The sequence below is a fragment of the Melanerpes formicivorus genome, unplaced genomic scaffold, assembly GCF_026170545.1.
Source record: "Melanerpes formicivorus ecotype bairdi unplaced genomic scaffold, bMelFor1.0.p_v2 SCAF_76, whole genome shotgun sequence".
NCBI lineage: Eukaryota > Metazoa > Chordata > Aves > Piciformes > Picidae > Melanerpes > Melanerpes formicivorus.
The window spans coordinates 2267169-2284598 of NW_027142428.1; the positions used below are offsets into that span (position 1 = coordinate 2267169).

Here is a 17430-nt window from a genome sequence, read left to right on the forward strand (position 1 = left end):
AATCACTTACAGACTGATCACAAAGATATTTATGTTCCCAAACTTCTCCAGGGGAAGTTAAGTGCCTGAACAAACCTCCCCACACCAAAATGCTGTGGGGTTGGATCCTTCACTTTATGAGATCTGCTGTGCAGTGGGGATGATTAATACTGCCTGGCTTTCTAAGGAATGGTTGGCATGGAGTGTCTGCCTTTGGGTGGGTCACTTCACACAGTCAGAGAATTTGTAACTTGTTTCAGAAGGCAGGAGATTATTTTCCAATTTACTTTCCTGTCCTAAATCAATATGTCTGGGATGTTAAACTGTTCTTAAATGTCTGAAGGTAGATGTTGGGCTAATTGCCTCCTGAAGAGAGGCAGAGCTTAGGCTGGTAGGATCATTAGAAAGCACAGAAGTCATGGCAATGGTATTCCTTCTTTGCAATACTTCACTGTGATCTATCCTTCCCAGGAGATGACCTTGTTCTGGTCTGTGATGTCTTCTTCACTTTCCTGAAGGACTCTCGGACTGAAGTGTGGTGGACCATTGATGGGAAGAACACAGACGACATCACAGACTCCAAGATAAAAGTCACACAAAGGTAACATAGAAATGTGAACCTTCATTTGTATCTAACCCTCCCTTGGGTCCTGCAAAAGGTACAGATGTGATAGTCCCTTTCTCCCTTGCAAGGGAGCATAGAATTCCCTACTTGCTTGTTAATCAGAAACCCATGTGTCTGCACCACGTCATAATGAGCAGCAGGAGCTCCAGGGTGAAGGCCTGCAGACCTGGGCAGTGTCTTGTTTGCACAAAGATTTGAGGGAGCTTTGTTTACCAATTTGCATCATGACTTGTTTAGGCCCTGGCAGAGGACCTGGCAGCTGGTGCTATTGCAGGACTTTTGAGACAGGGCAGACAGAACTTTATTTAGAAGAATGTTCCCAGATAGCAAAAGTGACAAAACGAAGGCTGAAAACAAAACTGTAGTATTATGCACGGTATTGATTAGGAGGGATAGAGATCCAGTCATATGAAGGACCCAAATGAGGTTCAGAGTCCCATTTGCTGGGTGGGAGGTAGTCACTGCCCTGGTTGGTTTGGAAACCTTAGTAGAGAAAGGAAACACCATTATCCCCATTCTGCAGGTGATCAATTCAGGCAAAGACAAAGTGACTCCTCCAGGATTGCACAGGGAATGTGGCTGGGGCTCTGAATCCTGAGTTCACGAGCTCTTGTTGCTTTGTAGACAAGAACTTCTTTAAAGTGCAATGTGTCACAGCTGCAATGAAAAATAAATATTAAGAAAAATCAGATAAAGGAACAGCTGCAGCTGTGCTAAAATCTGAAGTGTGTGTCAATTGATAAATGCCAGTTTAGGTGCTTTGGTTTCTTTCGAGAAAGAGTTAGATTGCAGCGAGGAAAGGAGCATTTGTCACGAAGATTTTGCTGCAGTTTTACATATGTAATGTTCTAGTTGTTCTCTTGCAGTGAAAATCCTACAGAGTTTGAAGACAAAACTGTCAAAAGGATTCTAACAGTTTCAAAAGCCACGCCAGAGGAGCTGAAACGGAATTACACTTGCCATGCCAGGAATGCCAAGGGCGAGACCCATGGCCAGGCCATAGTACACATGAAAGGTAAAGTACTTGTACAGCATGAGCGTGAAGTGAGGCATGTTCAGAGAGGGCTGTCAGTTCTGCCATGAGTTTTGCCCTGCAAAACAGTAGGGAAGCAAATAATTCTATCAGGCCTCTTTCCCCAGCACGTGCTGTTCTGTGCGCACTGCTGCGTTATTGCTGCTTACTGCACCACTTCTCGGAGGCGGGAGCAAAGGATGCGTGTCACGTGTACCCTACCATGTGCCTCATGTGGGAGAAGGGGTGGGATAGACCTCATCCCATTCATGTCCACAACTGAAGCAGACCTGAGAGGACAGGCTGCTTGAAATGATTTCAGGTTCCTTGATTGTGTGATGGTTTTGCGTCACTCAACAGCTACCAGTTGGCACCCTCCAGAAGGCAGGCTGCACTTGCTGACACTGAGTGAGACAGTCTAGCCATGACACTGTGGTTTTACTCCTTGCTGTGAGGATGTTCCAGTCTAGACACAGCCATTTCAGCATGGATGGTATGGACTGACCTAGATCTTTTCAGTGTAGGCTTTTTTCCTGCATCTTTCTTCAAGGATTTTGTTCTTGTTTCCCAGACCTGCCACTCAGTAGTAAGAACTGAGCCTGCACTATTGATACCTGAGTTTTCTTCAATAAGGTGGATTTTTCTGCCTCTTTATCAACCTCACCTAGAGCTTCACACCTGTTTACTGTAGGTTGGTCTTCCCTTCTTCCATAAGGGATGCTGCCCTGCCTTGTGTAGATCATGCCAGACACTTCTACCAACTCTGCTCTATTATTAGCATGAGGAGGCTGACAGAGGTTTTTGCTGGAACAGCTGCTTCTTTCTTGGCGCTTGTCCTCCTTTTTTAGTCCCATTCATTTGACAGAAACCTTTATTGGATCATTAGAATGGAACAATAGGCCAAATACACAACTGAGAAAGGCTGAAACCATCTGCCAATAAGTTCATCCTACATACATAACTCTTCTGGGATGATAGTGTTGGTACATGTAGCAGAAGCAAAATCTTCAGGTTCTTTCCCTATACAGCAGTGCCTAAATGCTGTTGTCTAGTGGAACTGATTTGTACTGTCTTCTGTCTTCATTCCCCATCTCCTCCTGGGCAGCTAAGCGGGTTTGCTCTGAGCAGACCTGGTTACTCACCATCCCTCCTTTCTGCTCTGTTCCACAGCAAAATGCAAGAACCATCCCCAACAACTGCTGGCAAAGCAACCTTAAGCTAAGCTCACTGCAGACCATCCCACTGTGCATGGGAACATCGAGCATTCAAGAATCTTAACTCCTCAGCACTTGTCTTCCAGTTTTTAGCAAACTCCTTCATTACATTAGCTCCAACTCCTTCATTACATTAGCTTATTTACATCTGCTTTTTCTGGATGATCTCTCCTCCTTATGTACTTCTGCTGCTCATCACACAATGAAAGTTGTTAAATTCCTTCCATTTTCTTTTTCTTTTGTAGTTCATTTTTAAATAAAACTTATTTGGTGATGTTTCCACTCACTGCTGTTCTTTTAGCATGCAGTTTGCCAGTGTGCATGTCTCCTGCCACCTGAATCCCCATAACACCAGAGCTGCCCAGGAACACAGTCAGAGGAGTTCTGTCCTTAATGTGAATAAGCAGCAGTGGTGTGACAGATAGTGTATGAGTTGGATGGGTGCCTGTGATGTCCTAGTTTGTTTTGTATAGGTTGTCTTATTAGTATTTCAGCCTTTCTGTAATTATTTCCTGAGAGGAAAGAGGTCATGGCTAGATATATCCTTGCTGTCAGTCTGGGACAAGCCACAGGAACTGTGTGTGTTTGATGGGGAGGGAAAATGCTGGCCATTGCCTTTATTTTGCTGCAGGTGAGCTTTGGTTGGCTCATTTGGCTGCATGCTGTTGTGTTTCTCCAAGAGTCTGCATATGCTGCTGTAAGGGTAATGATCACAAGCTGGATTTGGACTATGCAGGTGGTTTCCTGCACAAGGAATGCACCAGGCACTCTACCATCTGGCTGCTCACAGAGTCTTGCTCAAAGGCAGAAGTCCAGCCTGTGCTCTGACTCGCTCTGCCAGCCCTACCAGACCTAGTAACCCAGAATGGGGACTCCAGGGTGGCCAGCCATTACATGTCCTGCTGGAAAAGGCTTGGCTTGGCCACCTTCCTCTAAAGGGCCAGCTTGGCTCTTGACTGTTCCTCTGAGGTGTTTGGCTGCATGTGACACAAGCTTGTTTCTGCCTAGCTGAAAGTCCAACCCGTTCTGTAAATCAGACCACCTATTTCTTTTCAAACCCAGTTGCAGCACCAAAATACACTGTGGAGCTGGCCTGTGGACTGGGGGCAACCATCCTGCTCATTGTGGTGCTGATAGTCATCTATCATGTTTATTGGCTTGAAATGGTCCTCTTCTATCGAGCTCATTTTGGAACAGATGAAACCATTCTAGGTAAGGAGTTGAAGGGCTTACTATGTATTTAATCTTGCTGGAGGCCAGAGCCTTTGTTTTCATACAGGAATTTTCATAGAAGATATTTTTAACCCTCTTCACAGCATAATAAGAGTTCAGCATTCCATTTCTATATCTGGATTCAGTTGTACTGGGTCTTTTTTAGAGCAAGAGGGGTCAGGCTTGGGTCAGGGGACAGAGATGTTATCTGTATTCTCTGCAGAGGTGAAGCATGAATGTGTCAGGCTTCCTGGGGCATTTCCCTATTGATGACTGGCTATTTCATCTGATCTAGATGGCCAAGATAAGTCATCAAATTTCAGGAAGTCCCTGTTTTCTCTGGTGACTGAAAGGATTCACAAACCCAGGATGACTTGCTTTAAAATGTGGGAAGGCATATAAAAGGACAGATCTGTAAATCACCCTTCTGTCCTCAGTTCTTCCACAGCTTCCCTGTGTTAGTGGGGGTTCATCTGTTGAAACTCTGAGCTGAGCTTTCTTTCTCTGTAGGATGAGGAGGGTGTCTGAACCCTCTCAGCTTGTGGTGTGAACCTGCCAAGCAGGGTGTGGTGGCTCTTGGAGGGTGTAAGCAGGGTGCAAGTCTCTGGTGGGACTGCTCAGGTGGGTAAACAGAGATGTGATAAGACAAAAGAACCCTGGACAGAACAGGCTGGTTGTCTTGCAGCGGTCCCATGCCTTCAGAGACCCAGCAGTTTCTGGGTGCCTGCACATTCATGCTAGGTAGTTGAAGAGGCAGTGCTGCTGTCTTGTAACTATGGAAATAGATGTGTCTAAACCTGCAGTGCCTGGGCTCCAAGTGGCTCCAAGCTTCATAGCTGCTTTTCTTGTGAAGCAAGTCAAAGGCTCAGCAGGTGCAGTGTCACAAGTGTGTCTTCTGCTGTTTCTGTTTCCCTGTGCTCCCCGTGCTCAGACGGGAAGGAGTATGATGTGTACGTGTCCTACGCGCGCAACGCGGAGGAGGAGGAATTTGTGCTGCTGACGCTGCGAGGAGTCTTGGAGAACGAATTCGGCTACAAGTTGTGTATCTTTGACAGAGACAGCCTCCCCGGGGGAAGTGAGTATTTCACAGGGGGCTGTGCTCCATGGGCATCCTCTCTGTCTTGTTCTTTGGTGCTGATAATTGATAGGAGCTGGCTGTCCAGATTAACTTTAGCCTTTGTTTTTCAACTCACCTCCATCGACTATCTCTTGTTGGTATCTTCTAATGTTTGTGCTTCGTGTGATGATGACACAGATGGCTCTGGGCACAAAAAAGGCTACAGTGGGCAAGTGGTGTCTGATGGTCATTTCAGTTGCTCTCCCCAAGAGCAATGTGCAGGAGTGGTTGATCTGTCAACATGAGGGAACCAGACCACTGACCTTCATACAAACCCTTTGAACTGACTTAAAAACACAGGGATAAAGTTGAGGCTAGAAAGAAAAGAGGCAGTGTGTGATACTGGACCAGACCTGTAACTACAGAGGGTAACAGAACAAGAGGACACAGTCTCAAGCTGCACCAAGGAAGGTTTAGGCTGGATATTAGGAAGAAGTTCTTCACAGAAAGAGTGATTGGCCATTGGAATGGGCTGCCCAGGGAGGTGGTGGAGTCACCACCACTGGAAGTGTTTAGGAAGAGACTGGATGAGGCACTTAGTGCCATGGTTTAGTTGATTAGATAGTGTTGGGTGATAGGTTGGACTTGATGATCTCAAAGGTCTTTTCCAATCTGGTCTATCCTATCCTATCCTATCCTATCCTATCCTATCCTATCCTATCCTATCCTATCCTATCCTATCCTATCCTATCCTATCCTATCCTATCCTATTATCCTATCCTATCCTATCCTAATGGTGAGTGCCTATAAAACCAGGAGTGTCTGCTTCAGGGAGGTGTGGAGAACACCGTGCCAACATCAGTGAGAAGATAATGTGCCCTCCCAGAAGGCCTCCCACTCACCCTCATTAGTTGCAGTCTGTCTAAAACACGGCATACAATTAAGTTGCTGTGATTAAGAGTACTCTGTTTCAGGTAGTGAGACTCATCTCTTTACTAAGATGTAAATTTTGGGGTTTTTTTCACTGTTTCAAAGTAAGTCATACAAGGTTCTGGACACAGCATTTGCTGGAGAGATGTCTGCTCTTCAGAGATGCATAGTCACAACATGTGACACAGCCAGGACACAAATCTAACCAATGCTCTCAGTTTCTGGTGTCCTAACTTGGCTCTATCATCATCCCTCATGCCTACTAAAAGTTTAAAGCCTGAACTTTTGCTAGTGCAAACCTCCCTGTTTTGAATTCATGGGCTTTGGGTCAGGACCCCACTGATGACAGGACCTGTGCTGATAAAGTCCATTGGAGTTAGAGTCCATTTTGGGTAGGACAGGGGATACTGCTGGAGTCCCAGGCCAGTTATGTGACACAACAGGATTAGCCTGGGATCTGTGATCTTTGTGTCCTAAACTGTTGCCAGGACACAGCAACTTTTAAGTTTGAGGGCAAATAAATACAAGTTCCTCAGGGGACATGGAGACAGCTGCAGTCCTGGTGCTGTTTGTTCTACAGAGAGTCTGGATGACATGGCAGGGCCCCCTCCAGGCGCTGTTTGCTTGATACCAGAGCCAGGCTGAGAGCAGGTTTGCTGTGTTCTCACCAGTTGTTCCTCAGGATATGCATCTCCCTCCTGTTGCCTCTGCCACTTCTTTCCATTCTTCCCTTTTAAAGCATCTCCTTTTCCTCCCAGCACAGCTGTGCTGTGCTCCCTGCCCTACACCCTTACCCCCAGAGTGCTTCCATCCCTGATTGCTGTGGCAGTCACTACCAGCCCAAATCCAGCACCAGCCCTCCAGATCACTGCACTGCTGTTTGCAACACTACTGGGGCTTCTCCATTGCTGCTTAGCTAGGATTTGACTAATTTCCTTCCTGGGGAAGCACGGCAGGCCAGGGGATAGCTTTAGGCAGCTGGTGTTGTGCCTCCAGACTACACATCTGAGTCACGGGTAGAGAGCGAACGTTATCCTTGATGAAGAAACAGTGGGAGATAGATTATCCTGCAAGTTTGCTGACAGGAGCTAACCAAACATGCTTCACAACTAAATGAAGTTGCCAGTCAGCATTATTTTATTCCCCATTGTATTTTCTGGCCACTCAAGAGCATTCCCTTGTCAGTGAAGTGTGGGAGGTCCTGCAGCAGAATGCAAGCATTGGGATTCACAGTTAAGAGGAGTTTTCACATTCATTACAGAAAATGCCTAAGGACAGATGTCTGCAGATATTAGAGAATCAAAGAGGACCCACAGTTACCATGACACATCCCCAGCTTGAAGGGTGTCACTTTGGGGGCACTTTATTAAAAGTCTTCAGATCATCACTTCTAGAAAATGGTCCAATCTGCTCCCATCAGTGACAGCAATGGGAACAGCTGGATGAGTAACAGGAGTTAGGATGGTAGCATTTCCAAAGCAAAGTAACCCATGAGGACACTCACAGATGATGCAGATACTTATTGTGTGTGTTTGTGGTGAGGAAACTGAGGTAAGAGGAGTGAAGGGATTACCCAGAGTCATTCTGGACATCTGCCAGAGGGAGATGCAAGTGCAGGCATTCAGGCTTTCCACCACCAGATCAGGCTGAGTCTTTCCTTGAGGTCCAGCTGGAAATTTCCCTGTTTTGCTGCAAAGAGCTCCTTTTCCACTGTCCTTAGAAGGAAGTTAAATCTAAGCCTACCAGATTCTCTCTCTTGGCTACATGGCATTCTCAAACTGTTGGGTGGTGATCCTACCAGGCAGTACAGTGCCTTTTAGATGCAGCTACCTCAAGCATCTGTGTAGCATGGGGTGGAGGAAATACATCCACAGGCGGTCTGGGGCTGGGAGTAGAAGATATCACTATATGGAACAGTGAGTGTCAGTCATGGTATAGGAGGCCTGGAATCACTTGCAGGGTTGGGAAGAACCTGTATAATCTTTGTAGAGGACCTCCAAGGGATTGTGTTGTTCCCTTCAGCAGACAGCTGGTGTCACACTAGTAGCTCAGCAGCATGCTCTTGGCCATTACTAACCACCTGAATATTTCTTTCTCCCAGTTGTCACAGACGAAACCCTGAGCTTCATCCAGAAAAGCCGACGTCTGCTTGTTGTCCTGAGCCCCAACTACATCTTGCAGGGGACACAGGCCCTGCTGGAGCTCAAGGCTGGTCTAGAGAATATGGCCTCCAAGGGCAACATCAAAGTCATTCTAGTGCAGTACAAAGCCATCAAGAAGAGCAAAGTGAAGGAGCTGAAGCAGGCCCAGGCGGCATTGACTGTCATTAAATGGAAAGGCGAGAAATCGAAGTTCCCAAAGGGCAGGTTCTGGAAGCAGCTGCAGGTGGAGATGCCAGTGAAAAAAATTAGCAGGAGTTTGAGCCTTGATGGGCTCATCTGTATCCCTGAAAAATGTTTGACATCATCAGAAAACAAAACAAAACAAACCTCAGGAATCTACAGGTTAAGCCAGGGCATGGGAAGGAATTTGGAGTTTTTGCCATGAAGCACTGTGCCCTAGGCATTTCAGAGGGCAGTCAGGACTCCCTGTGGCTGTTCTACTGCCCTGGCAGTAGAGGGACCAAAGGTGCACACGTGTCCTTTCTGCAAATGCACATCCGTATCATGAGCCACACAAGCTCTGGCCCCAGGGTCTAGATTTGGCCTATCCAGGTGGGATGCAGTCAGCACTTTGTGATAGCAATGGTATTTCTACAGGCCAGTACTCCTAGATCCAGTTCCTATGGGACCTTCATTGGCATCCAGGATAGTGCCACTTTCCTGTCTTCCTGGTCACTGATCCTTGTTGCAGAGGCTGGGGAACAGTATGAAAGGTGGCTCTGGGATAGAGCCTTTCATACCTGCCCCAGCTCTATAGTCCTGATCACTGTGGGATCACATTTCTGCTCCAGTGGTAGGAACATACACTCCTGAGGCTCCTCATCTTTGCTCTCCACATTTCTGTAGGAGCAGTGCATTCAGATAGTTTGGCAATGTGAAATGGCTGTTACAAGAGCATTTCTATTAAAAAAACCCAAACCAGCAACCTTCTGCTGGGTGATATTTGTATTGTAGCATTTCTACTAATAACTGGTCAGTCTCTAGGACTGTGTACCCCACAGTCCTCTCCTGAGTACCCCAGATCTTTCAGGGCTATGGAGCATAGCTGAGAGATGCATCTGTGTAAAGTAAACTCAAGGACTTCACAAGCAGTGCAAGGAACCCCAAGTTACTACTTACCACTTTATCCACCTACTGTATTTGTGCTGTTGGCTGGGGGAAAGCATTATGCAAGGTGCTGCTGAGGCCTGTGGGATGACACTAGATATGTGTCCAACTCCCCAGGGGAACCTACAGACTTATTGGAACTTACTGGTAATTGTTTGCTTCTGGGTAAGACTATGAGGGGGTAAGACTATGAGGGGGTAAGGCTATGAAGATGTCCCTGCTGACTGCAGTGGGATTGGACTAGATGACCTTCAAAGGTCCCTTACAACCCAAACTGTTCTATGATTCTGTGAAAACTCAGTGTTTTCTGCCTGGGTATGAAGAACATCACCATTCATAGTTCAGGGCTCAGGTTTAAACTACCCTTGGCTTTACAAAGCAAGTCTCCTCCCATCTTATTTCCAGCCCAGAACTGCTGAACAGAGGATCTATCTCAGCATCTGCAACTTTTGCACAAAGGTGGAAATACTAAAAAATCACTGAGCAGGACTCCATGCTTCAATGGGAGGCAGCAGGCAGAGGAGAGGACCTATTGAGTTAACCCTCAGCAGGCTTTCCTCAGGCTTTTCAGACCGAGGGAAGTGCCTCTTCCCTTGTAGGACAGACCAAAGCGCAGCAGGACCCTGGCATTGACTGCTAGTGTTGTTCACAATGTTTTCACATAAAGCTGCAAGCTTTTACAAACCAACCAGGGTGCTGCCTTACTCTTGTAGCTCCCAATGCAGTGCCTTCCCACCTGCAGAATCCAGTATTATGCGCACTAAGTCCCTGCTTGTGTTTGTTGATAATGGCTGCTCCTAAGTTACCTCTGACTCATGCTTTTGCTCAGCTGGTGTCCAGTGAGTAAGGCATATCCATTCACAATGGCATTAAAGAAGCACTACAATCTGGAGACTATACACTAGTCACCCAGCTGAGCAAAGAGGTTTGAGGGTGTCCCAGGAAACAGCTCAGCTTTCAAGGTGTAGGGTTGAATCCTGGCATCAGCAAAGGCTCTTACTCTTAGCATGTTACTATTAATAATGGGCAGTGGGGAGCCATAGCCACCCATGCCACTGGGCAGGTACTGTAAAAAAGTGAAACAACTAAAGTTTCTTTCTCATCTTCCTCTTCATTCTCTTTGCCCCATGGAAGCTTTGTTTCAAGCAGGTGAAAGCCTAATCAGCTTCACTGAGGGCAGTGGAGCTCCTCATCTGTTCACAGGTGCCTTAAAGATTTGTAGCTATGAGGTTTTCTATTGTGGCTGTCTGTGGAAGGACAGAGCTGCTTCTCACACTCCATAAAGCTTCATTTATGTCAGACAGCACCCAAAACCAGGCTCAACTTCATGAAGCCATTGTAACCCTGTCATTTTGCCCAGCTTCACCTTTTTGTTTGTGTTTTCAGCATCTCAGTAATTGATTGCCAGATCTGCAGGCAAAGGGAAAGCCTTGAGGCCAAAGCAGAACTGTGTTAGATTCCTTTTCCCTCCCACCTCCTTAGATTAACTTAAAAATGCCCATGAATTCAATTAACATCCCAGACCTCACCACATCTCACTTTTGGCTGACTTCTCCTGATGTTTTAGTATGTCTTATTATTTTAGGAAGTTAAAGTCACCTCATTTATTTTGCTGATTTTATTCAGAGTTTTCAGAGTGAAATAAGACCAGGACTTTGCTCTGGCATCCATTGCAGTGGCCCTTGATGCTGCTGCAACCCCAGAACGGGATTGCTGAGAGTCATCAGCAGAGCACCCACAAGGCAAATGGTGCAGTGGTCTCAAGCAGGTCCAAGAGGTCCAGAGAGAGCAGCATGGAAGGAATACAGAATTAACCAGGTTGGAAAAGACTGTAGCACTGGAGCAGGTTCCACTCTCCCAGGAGCTCAGTGACTGGCTATACTGAGAGCTGTCAGGCCCGAGGTAAAGCCCAGTCCCATCTGTAATGCAGAGCTGCAAAGCACCTCAGCCCTGCCTGCCATTTCATCCTGTGCCATGTGTGGTCTCCACTATGGGATTCTGTCACAGCATCTGTGTAGTTCAGTCGATTCATTTGAGTTTCTGTGCTCTAACCTAACATTTATCAATATGCAGCTCGTGCAGAGTTCCTCATTGTTATTTTGTGGGGAAACAGCATGGCACAAATTGCAACAAAAAAATAAATGTCTTCCTGTGCTGTTTGATGTTGTACAGCTGTTCCAGAGTTTGCCCTTCTCTTTTTTGGTATGTTTTTTTTTGCCTTCTGTGTTATTTGGTCTGTGAAGTGTCAGTATTATTTTATTTTGCTTTTCAATAAAACATTTTTAGTTTTGCATTTCAATCCTTGTGCATTTCTCATAAGTATCATTTTCCTTCCCATTACATCTGTGAGAGGCTGTTAAAGAAAGAAGGATGTGTGTAGTCCCAAGTGTCAAGATCATCTGGGGACACTTCCTTAGCTGTTTTCTTGGCTCTTTTTTTGGTGTGCCTACAGAAATCTTGAGGCACAGCCACTGCTACCAGGGCCGTGTAAGCAGAAACATAGTGACAAGCAGCATTCAAATGTCACCCACCAGCGCACATGCACATAGAGAAAAATCTTTGACTCAAAGAGTGCTTACACAGCAATCACAAGACAGAAAGAGGGGAAGGAAACCTCAGCCCTTTCCTTGAGAGGCTAAGCAGATATCTTGGAGATCTGCCCTAACCACAGAAATCAAACTCGCTTTGAGGTTGCTTTGCCTATCACCTTCCAGGTAGCTGGGCAGAAAATGTTCATTTAGCTTCCTGTTTTGACATCCACATCATTTGTTTTGGGCCTTTCCCTTTGTTTGCATGCTAGCAGGTAAGTTGAGAGAAAGAATCTAACCCTTCCAGGCTACTAGCAAAACGAACAGTTGTGACAGCCTCAGGATTTGGGGTCTATGGATTATGAGATCTATGAGTTCTCAGCTTTTACTGGGCTGGAATAAATACATGGCTCTTAAGAATCCTCTGTTATACCTCTGGGGTGCACTGGGGGAAACACAAACCAACACAAATATGCAGTGTCCTTCATAACCCTGTTGTAAAGATTGAGGTGTTTTAGCACAAAGCTGCTGCCCAAGAGTACCAACTTCCTAGCTCTGTTGGTACAAAACGCCACAGCCTCATGGCTGGCTGCCCTATCCTGTGCTGTTGGTGTCTCTGGCAGGACCCATCCTGTCTTGCACACTGTGAAGCAGCCACTTAGGATTTTTTTTTTTTAATGAGCTGGGACTACATTATAAATTGGACATCCCAAGGTATCCTGGTCAGCCAAGGCTAAATGCATCCCATTCTCAGAAATCAGTTTTCCCTGCCAAAAAAAATAATGCTGGGTATTGTGAGTGCAGATTTTCTAAAAGAAGAGCGTCACTGTGGACTCAAAGCATTTCCTTTCAGCAGCGTTGGAATCATTCCTGTTAATTGAACTTGTGCTTTCTGAGCAGGCAGGTAGAATAGGTGACCTCTCAGGTGCTGCTGCTGCTGCCTACATTTTGCTGTGATTCGGGGATTCAAAGAGAAAGGCATTTCAAACCAGCGAAAGAGCTTTTCCTTTGACAAAATGTTGAAGCTTGACTGGTTTCAAAATAGATCTCAATCAGTTATAGAAAGGTTTGAATGAGATCTGGACTGAGTAAATTGAGAGATGGCTGCCGATTCTTTGTGCCTTTGAAAAGGGGTGGTGAGAATGCTTTGTGGCATTAAGTGACAATTCTTTATCATCTGCTTTTGGTTTCAGTGAATCAGTGTTTTCCTGTGTGTGTCGTGAGGGAAAATCCCTCCAGCCCTTATATACAAGAAAAAATAAATACTCCAAGTGGTTTGATTTAAATTCCTGTATTATTTTAAAGAGCCAAGCAGTGCCTGGCTTTCTCTATTAGCAATTACTGTTCAATCATTTTTCCTGTCCCATGGTCTTGGTCCCCAGACAATCCAGCAACAATGAGTTTTACAGCTAGTCATATACCTTCAATGAAAAAAAAAGTATTGCTCTCTACAGTATTAAAATAAGATGCATTCAGGTGCAGCATACTGCACCTTCTGCTGTGATGTAAGGAAAGAGACAGACAAATGCTGGCAGAGCAAGAGGCATTGCCAGTGCAGGGAATTTTATTTATACAAAAGACCATAGTTCCACTGGGAGGGAGAGAAGTCTCCAAACTGAGAAACCAAGGCTTTAGCAGTGTGAAAGTTGCTGGAAGCAGCAAAGAGCTCTTGCTCTACTACTCCCTGTCCTCCTTGGACACCACCTTGTCCTCAGGTCCCCTGCCATCTCAGACACCAACATTCAGTAAGTGTGGGGGGATTTTAAAAGGTTTTTACACTTCTGTTAATCAGTTTGGGTTAATTGGCTAAGTGCTACAGTCCTGTTGATTCCTATCCTTTCCACTGCTCACACCTTAGCCATGACACCTTCAATATGCTTACTGCATCCCAAACCACAGATAGAAGTTCAAGGGCATCCTTTAGGTTTGCTGCTTTTCAACATTCATAATAAAGGAGATGCTGCCTTTGCCTGGCACTGTTCCAACCTAAGCATCTTGCTGAGCTTTCAAACTACAATTAGTCCCAAGAAATGCCTTGAAGGACAGTCTATCCCCCCTCCCAGCACAGCTAGGGAAACTGATGGAGATGTTTAAGGCTGACACTTTTGCTTTCTAAGTTTGAAGGCTTCCATTTCTGGATGAGAGAGAATGAGAGGGAGAGAGATGGGTCTCAGCCTCGGCAGTGCAAGCTGTGGCACAATTACATAATTGCTTCCCTTTGTTCCCTCATGCTAAGGACTGCCAAAGCTGTGGACAGGTGGTTCCTGAACAAGACCTGCCCTTTACAAATGTCTTCACTTCCCTGGGCAGCAGTAATGCTGTGTAGTGCAGAAGGCATAGTACAGCCCTGGCTTCCCCAGCTATCCTGGCTTCTCATTTACCACTTCAGCCTTCTCAAAAATCAACTGCAAAGCAAAACTGCTGCTCTTGCTCCCACAGTCCCTGGTGGCAGGAGCATGGGCAAGTTGAAAGTTACTGGGTTTGTGCCAGGTTTCCCTCTGTGGGAAGGGGGAATCTGTGCAGCTATGCCACCAAACGGCTTCCTTCAGCTTTTCTCCCCCTGCTCCCTCCCCTTTGTGCTCCCCAACTCCTCTGCTCTTGCGCTCATAGATACCACCGAAGCTGTGTTCGACTTCATCCAGAGGAGCCGCAGGATGATCGTGGTCCTGAGTCCCGATTACTTGACAGAGAAGAGCATCAGCCTCCTGGAGTTCAAGCTGGGCATCATGTGCCAGAACGCCATTGCCACCAAGCTCATTGTGGTGGAGTACAGGCCACTGCAGTGCACTCACCCCAGCATCCTCCAGCTGAAGGAGTCTGTCTCCTTTGTCACCTGGAAGGGAGAGAAGTCCAAGCGCTCCGGCTCCCAGTTCTGGAAAGCGTTGCGGCTCGCCCTGCCGCTGCGCAGCCTGAGTGCCGGCGCTGGCTGGAACGAGAGCTGCTCCTCCCAGTCAGACATCAGCCTGGACCCCATTCAGAGGAGAAGGAGCCGATTGAAAGGGCAACCTGACCCACGGCGAATCGCGGCGATGACTTTCGCTCCCGGGGGGACGGCCCCGGTCTCTGAATCGAAGGCCAAACACCGAGCCAAGCACTTCCTGACCTGCCGGTGTTGTGGGACCTACTGCAATGATGGCAGCAGGCTCAAGCGCAAGCACCGAGCCGTGGCCGAGCCCAAGTGGGACACTCACCTCTGTAAGTCAGGCTCAGGCAGACCTGCAGCGCCGGGGATTCAGGGCAGAAGCCGAGCCGAGCCCCCACCAGCACAGGCTCCTGCTCTTGCCCTCTGCCATTACAGCGACCTGTCCAACAACAACGACTTCTACGTACTCTAACCAAGAGGCTGGTGGCACCGCAGGTGCTGGGCCAGCAAAAGCAGCTCGCTGCAGCCTCAGCCAAGATATTTGTACAATATCACAGGCTGACATGGTGATGTTCCCTCTCAGTCCCATGCCAGCATGGAGGACTGCAGCAATATCACTGGTGCTGGTGATCTGAGCCAGGGACCTGCAGGGACAGAGAAGCAGCTTGAGGCTGCCTGCCTGGGTCCTTCTCATTAATTTAAATTGCAAAATGGAGCTGAGAATGGATTTCTCTGGTGTTGCTTTTCTCCAGATGTGGTTGTCTTTGCCACAGGGCTGCTGCTGGGGTTGGGTGTGGAAGGGCAGACCTCCAGCTGGAGACTGGGAGGGAGGGAGAGAGGCTGGATAAGCTGCGCTCCTGGCAGCAAGCTCTGGAGAAGGGACAGCAAGCCTGCATTTTGCAAAGGATAAAACTTTGCTAATGAGAGCAACAAGGAGCCTCCAGCCAGTGTGGGAGTGCACTGTGCAGTGTGGTGCTTTCATCTACTGTGGTTTAAAAGAGCCTGGTCAAAAGTTTTAACACAAGTCCCTTCTCTCTAAATAAAACTGATTTCTTTAATCTGCTGTTGTTATAAGTGCCATGGGAACTGGTAAATGCTGGAGCCTCGTTCACCAGGCAGTGCCTGGGGAGGTGGTTTGACCAAGCTAGCTGAGATCCCCTCCTGTTCCAAATGCTTCCAGTGGGTGCTCCTGGGCTCAGTCCCTCTCTGAGCTTCACCATATGATAAATTTGTTCTGGCAGTTGCATGGCCTTTCATGCAACGAGAAAGAAAACCCTTATGAATGTAGGGAAATATGATTAAAAAAGTTCTCTGAGTAGTCAATGAGCTCAGGAATAGGAGCAAGACCTAAAGCACTCTCAGAAAACCCCAGGCACTAGAGCTCAGGGGTCAAAACTCAACCACACTTCATTAAATAACCAAAAGAGCCTTTGAACAGTCTTCCTGGGGCTGCTGTTTCAACAGCCAGTTGAGCTGGATGTCAGCAGTGTTTCCAACTCTTCATCCACAATGAAAACTTCATTTGCCTCACTCTGCTGCGTGTAATGACTTCTCTCCTCACTGAGAAAATGTGCTAATGTTGGGAGCTGGCCACTCTTCTTCAGCTGGGCAGCCCAGACTAGGTAACACATTGCATTTGTTTTCTCTCCCCAAGACAAAATAGTAAGAGGTCTCCTTCTCCACTCTGGTCAGTCTAGTTGTTGCTTCTCAGGTTGGCAAGTCATTACATTTTTCACTACCTTGAAACTATGAACCCTTGGGGTGCAGGGGTCTGTGACCTTTAGGACAGACCCTTATCTCAAGACCTCAAGGGCAGCCCCTACTGAAATTGCTGAAGCTGTGAGAAAGGAAGGGGAGACCTCTCATCTATTTCAATAGTGCTGAAGCCCAGTTATAATTCATACATCACTTACCTTCCCTCAGCAGCCTCTCTTCCCAGTATTGCCCTGACTTTTTTTGATCCTTCTGAGATCAAGCACAGCTGGCAGCTCTCCTGCTACAAGGCTCTGTGAGCTGAATCCTAACAGCCCTGCTGCAGCAGACCAAGAAAACAGAAACAAAAAAAAAACCACCACAGAGCTGAATCAATCTAAATAAAATAAGGGCAAATCCCCCCTACCAGCTCACAGGAATTAGAAAATCAGACTCCAGAAAATTCTCCAGGCATGGATTTCTCTGTAATTTCAAGCAGACACATTCTAAATGCCTCAGAAAATTTTGTCCACATGTGCCCATTCTCAGTGATTAAGGAGGAGGACCAGGAATAAGGTATGTGGAAAGCAAGCTGATAAATTGCAGTATGCTTTGTGAGAAATAATTAAAATACCATTACATGGTTAAATGGTTCCAGTTGCTTACAGCTACGTGTGGGATGGTACTGTCAATGAGCCTGGTAGAGCTGAAAACACAAGCTGCAAACTACAAATAGCCAGCCATCAGTCAACCTCCAGAGTCAGCATATTTGTTACTTGTTGTCATTTAAACAGCTTTTATTTACAGACTTTGCCCTTACTTGATTGTGGGTCAACTACAGCAATCCAAAGACACAGGAAACAACAACTGGAGCTGATAGCAGATGTACAAAATAGCCAGCTCCTGCCTTTTAGGACAAACTGTCATCTCCTCATGTAGGAACAAAGGCAAATGGGTAAGTACCATTGCCTCTCCTGTTGCTTCAACAGAGCGAGTGCAATTTCACCACCCTTTTTCCTGCTCACCAATTAGATCCAGGGTTTTGGTTG

At 46.7% G+C, this 17430-nt stretch overlaps 1 protein-coding gene across 5 annotated transcripts in view; it reads left to right on the plus strand.

Annotated features, from left to right (window-relative positions):
• IL1RAP (interleukin 1 receptor accessory protein) overlaps positions 1 to 15714 on the plus strand; it is a 50737-nt gene extending 35023 nt beyond the window's left edge. For 3 of the 5 annotated variants that reach the window (XM_068164060.1, XM_068164061.1, XM_068164062.1), the window contains exons 7-11: positions 451 to 580; positions 1471 to 1619; positions 3893 to 4042; positions 4974 to 5117; positions 14437 to 15714. In XM_068164060.1, the coding sequence (XP_068020161.1) occupies positions 451 to 580; positions 1471 to 1619; positions 3893 to 4042; positions 4974 to 5117; positions 14437 to 15161 (1298 nt within the window). In that variant the 3' untranslated portion in view covers positions 15162 to 15714. Of the gene's footprint in view, positions 1 to 450; positions 581 to 1470; positions 1620 to 2786; positions 3122 to 3892; positions 4043 to 4973; positions 5118 to 8130; positions 11598 to 14436 lie in introns of those variants that run through there. The other 2 variants (XM_068164063.1, XM_068164064.1) reach the window with 2 other exon arrangements.
• The last annotated feature ends 1716 nt before the right edge of the window (positions 15715 to 17430 follow it).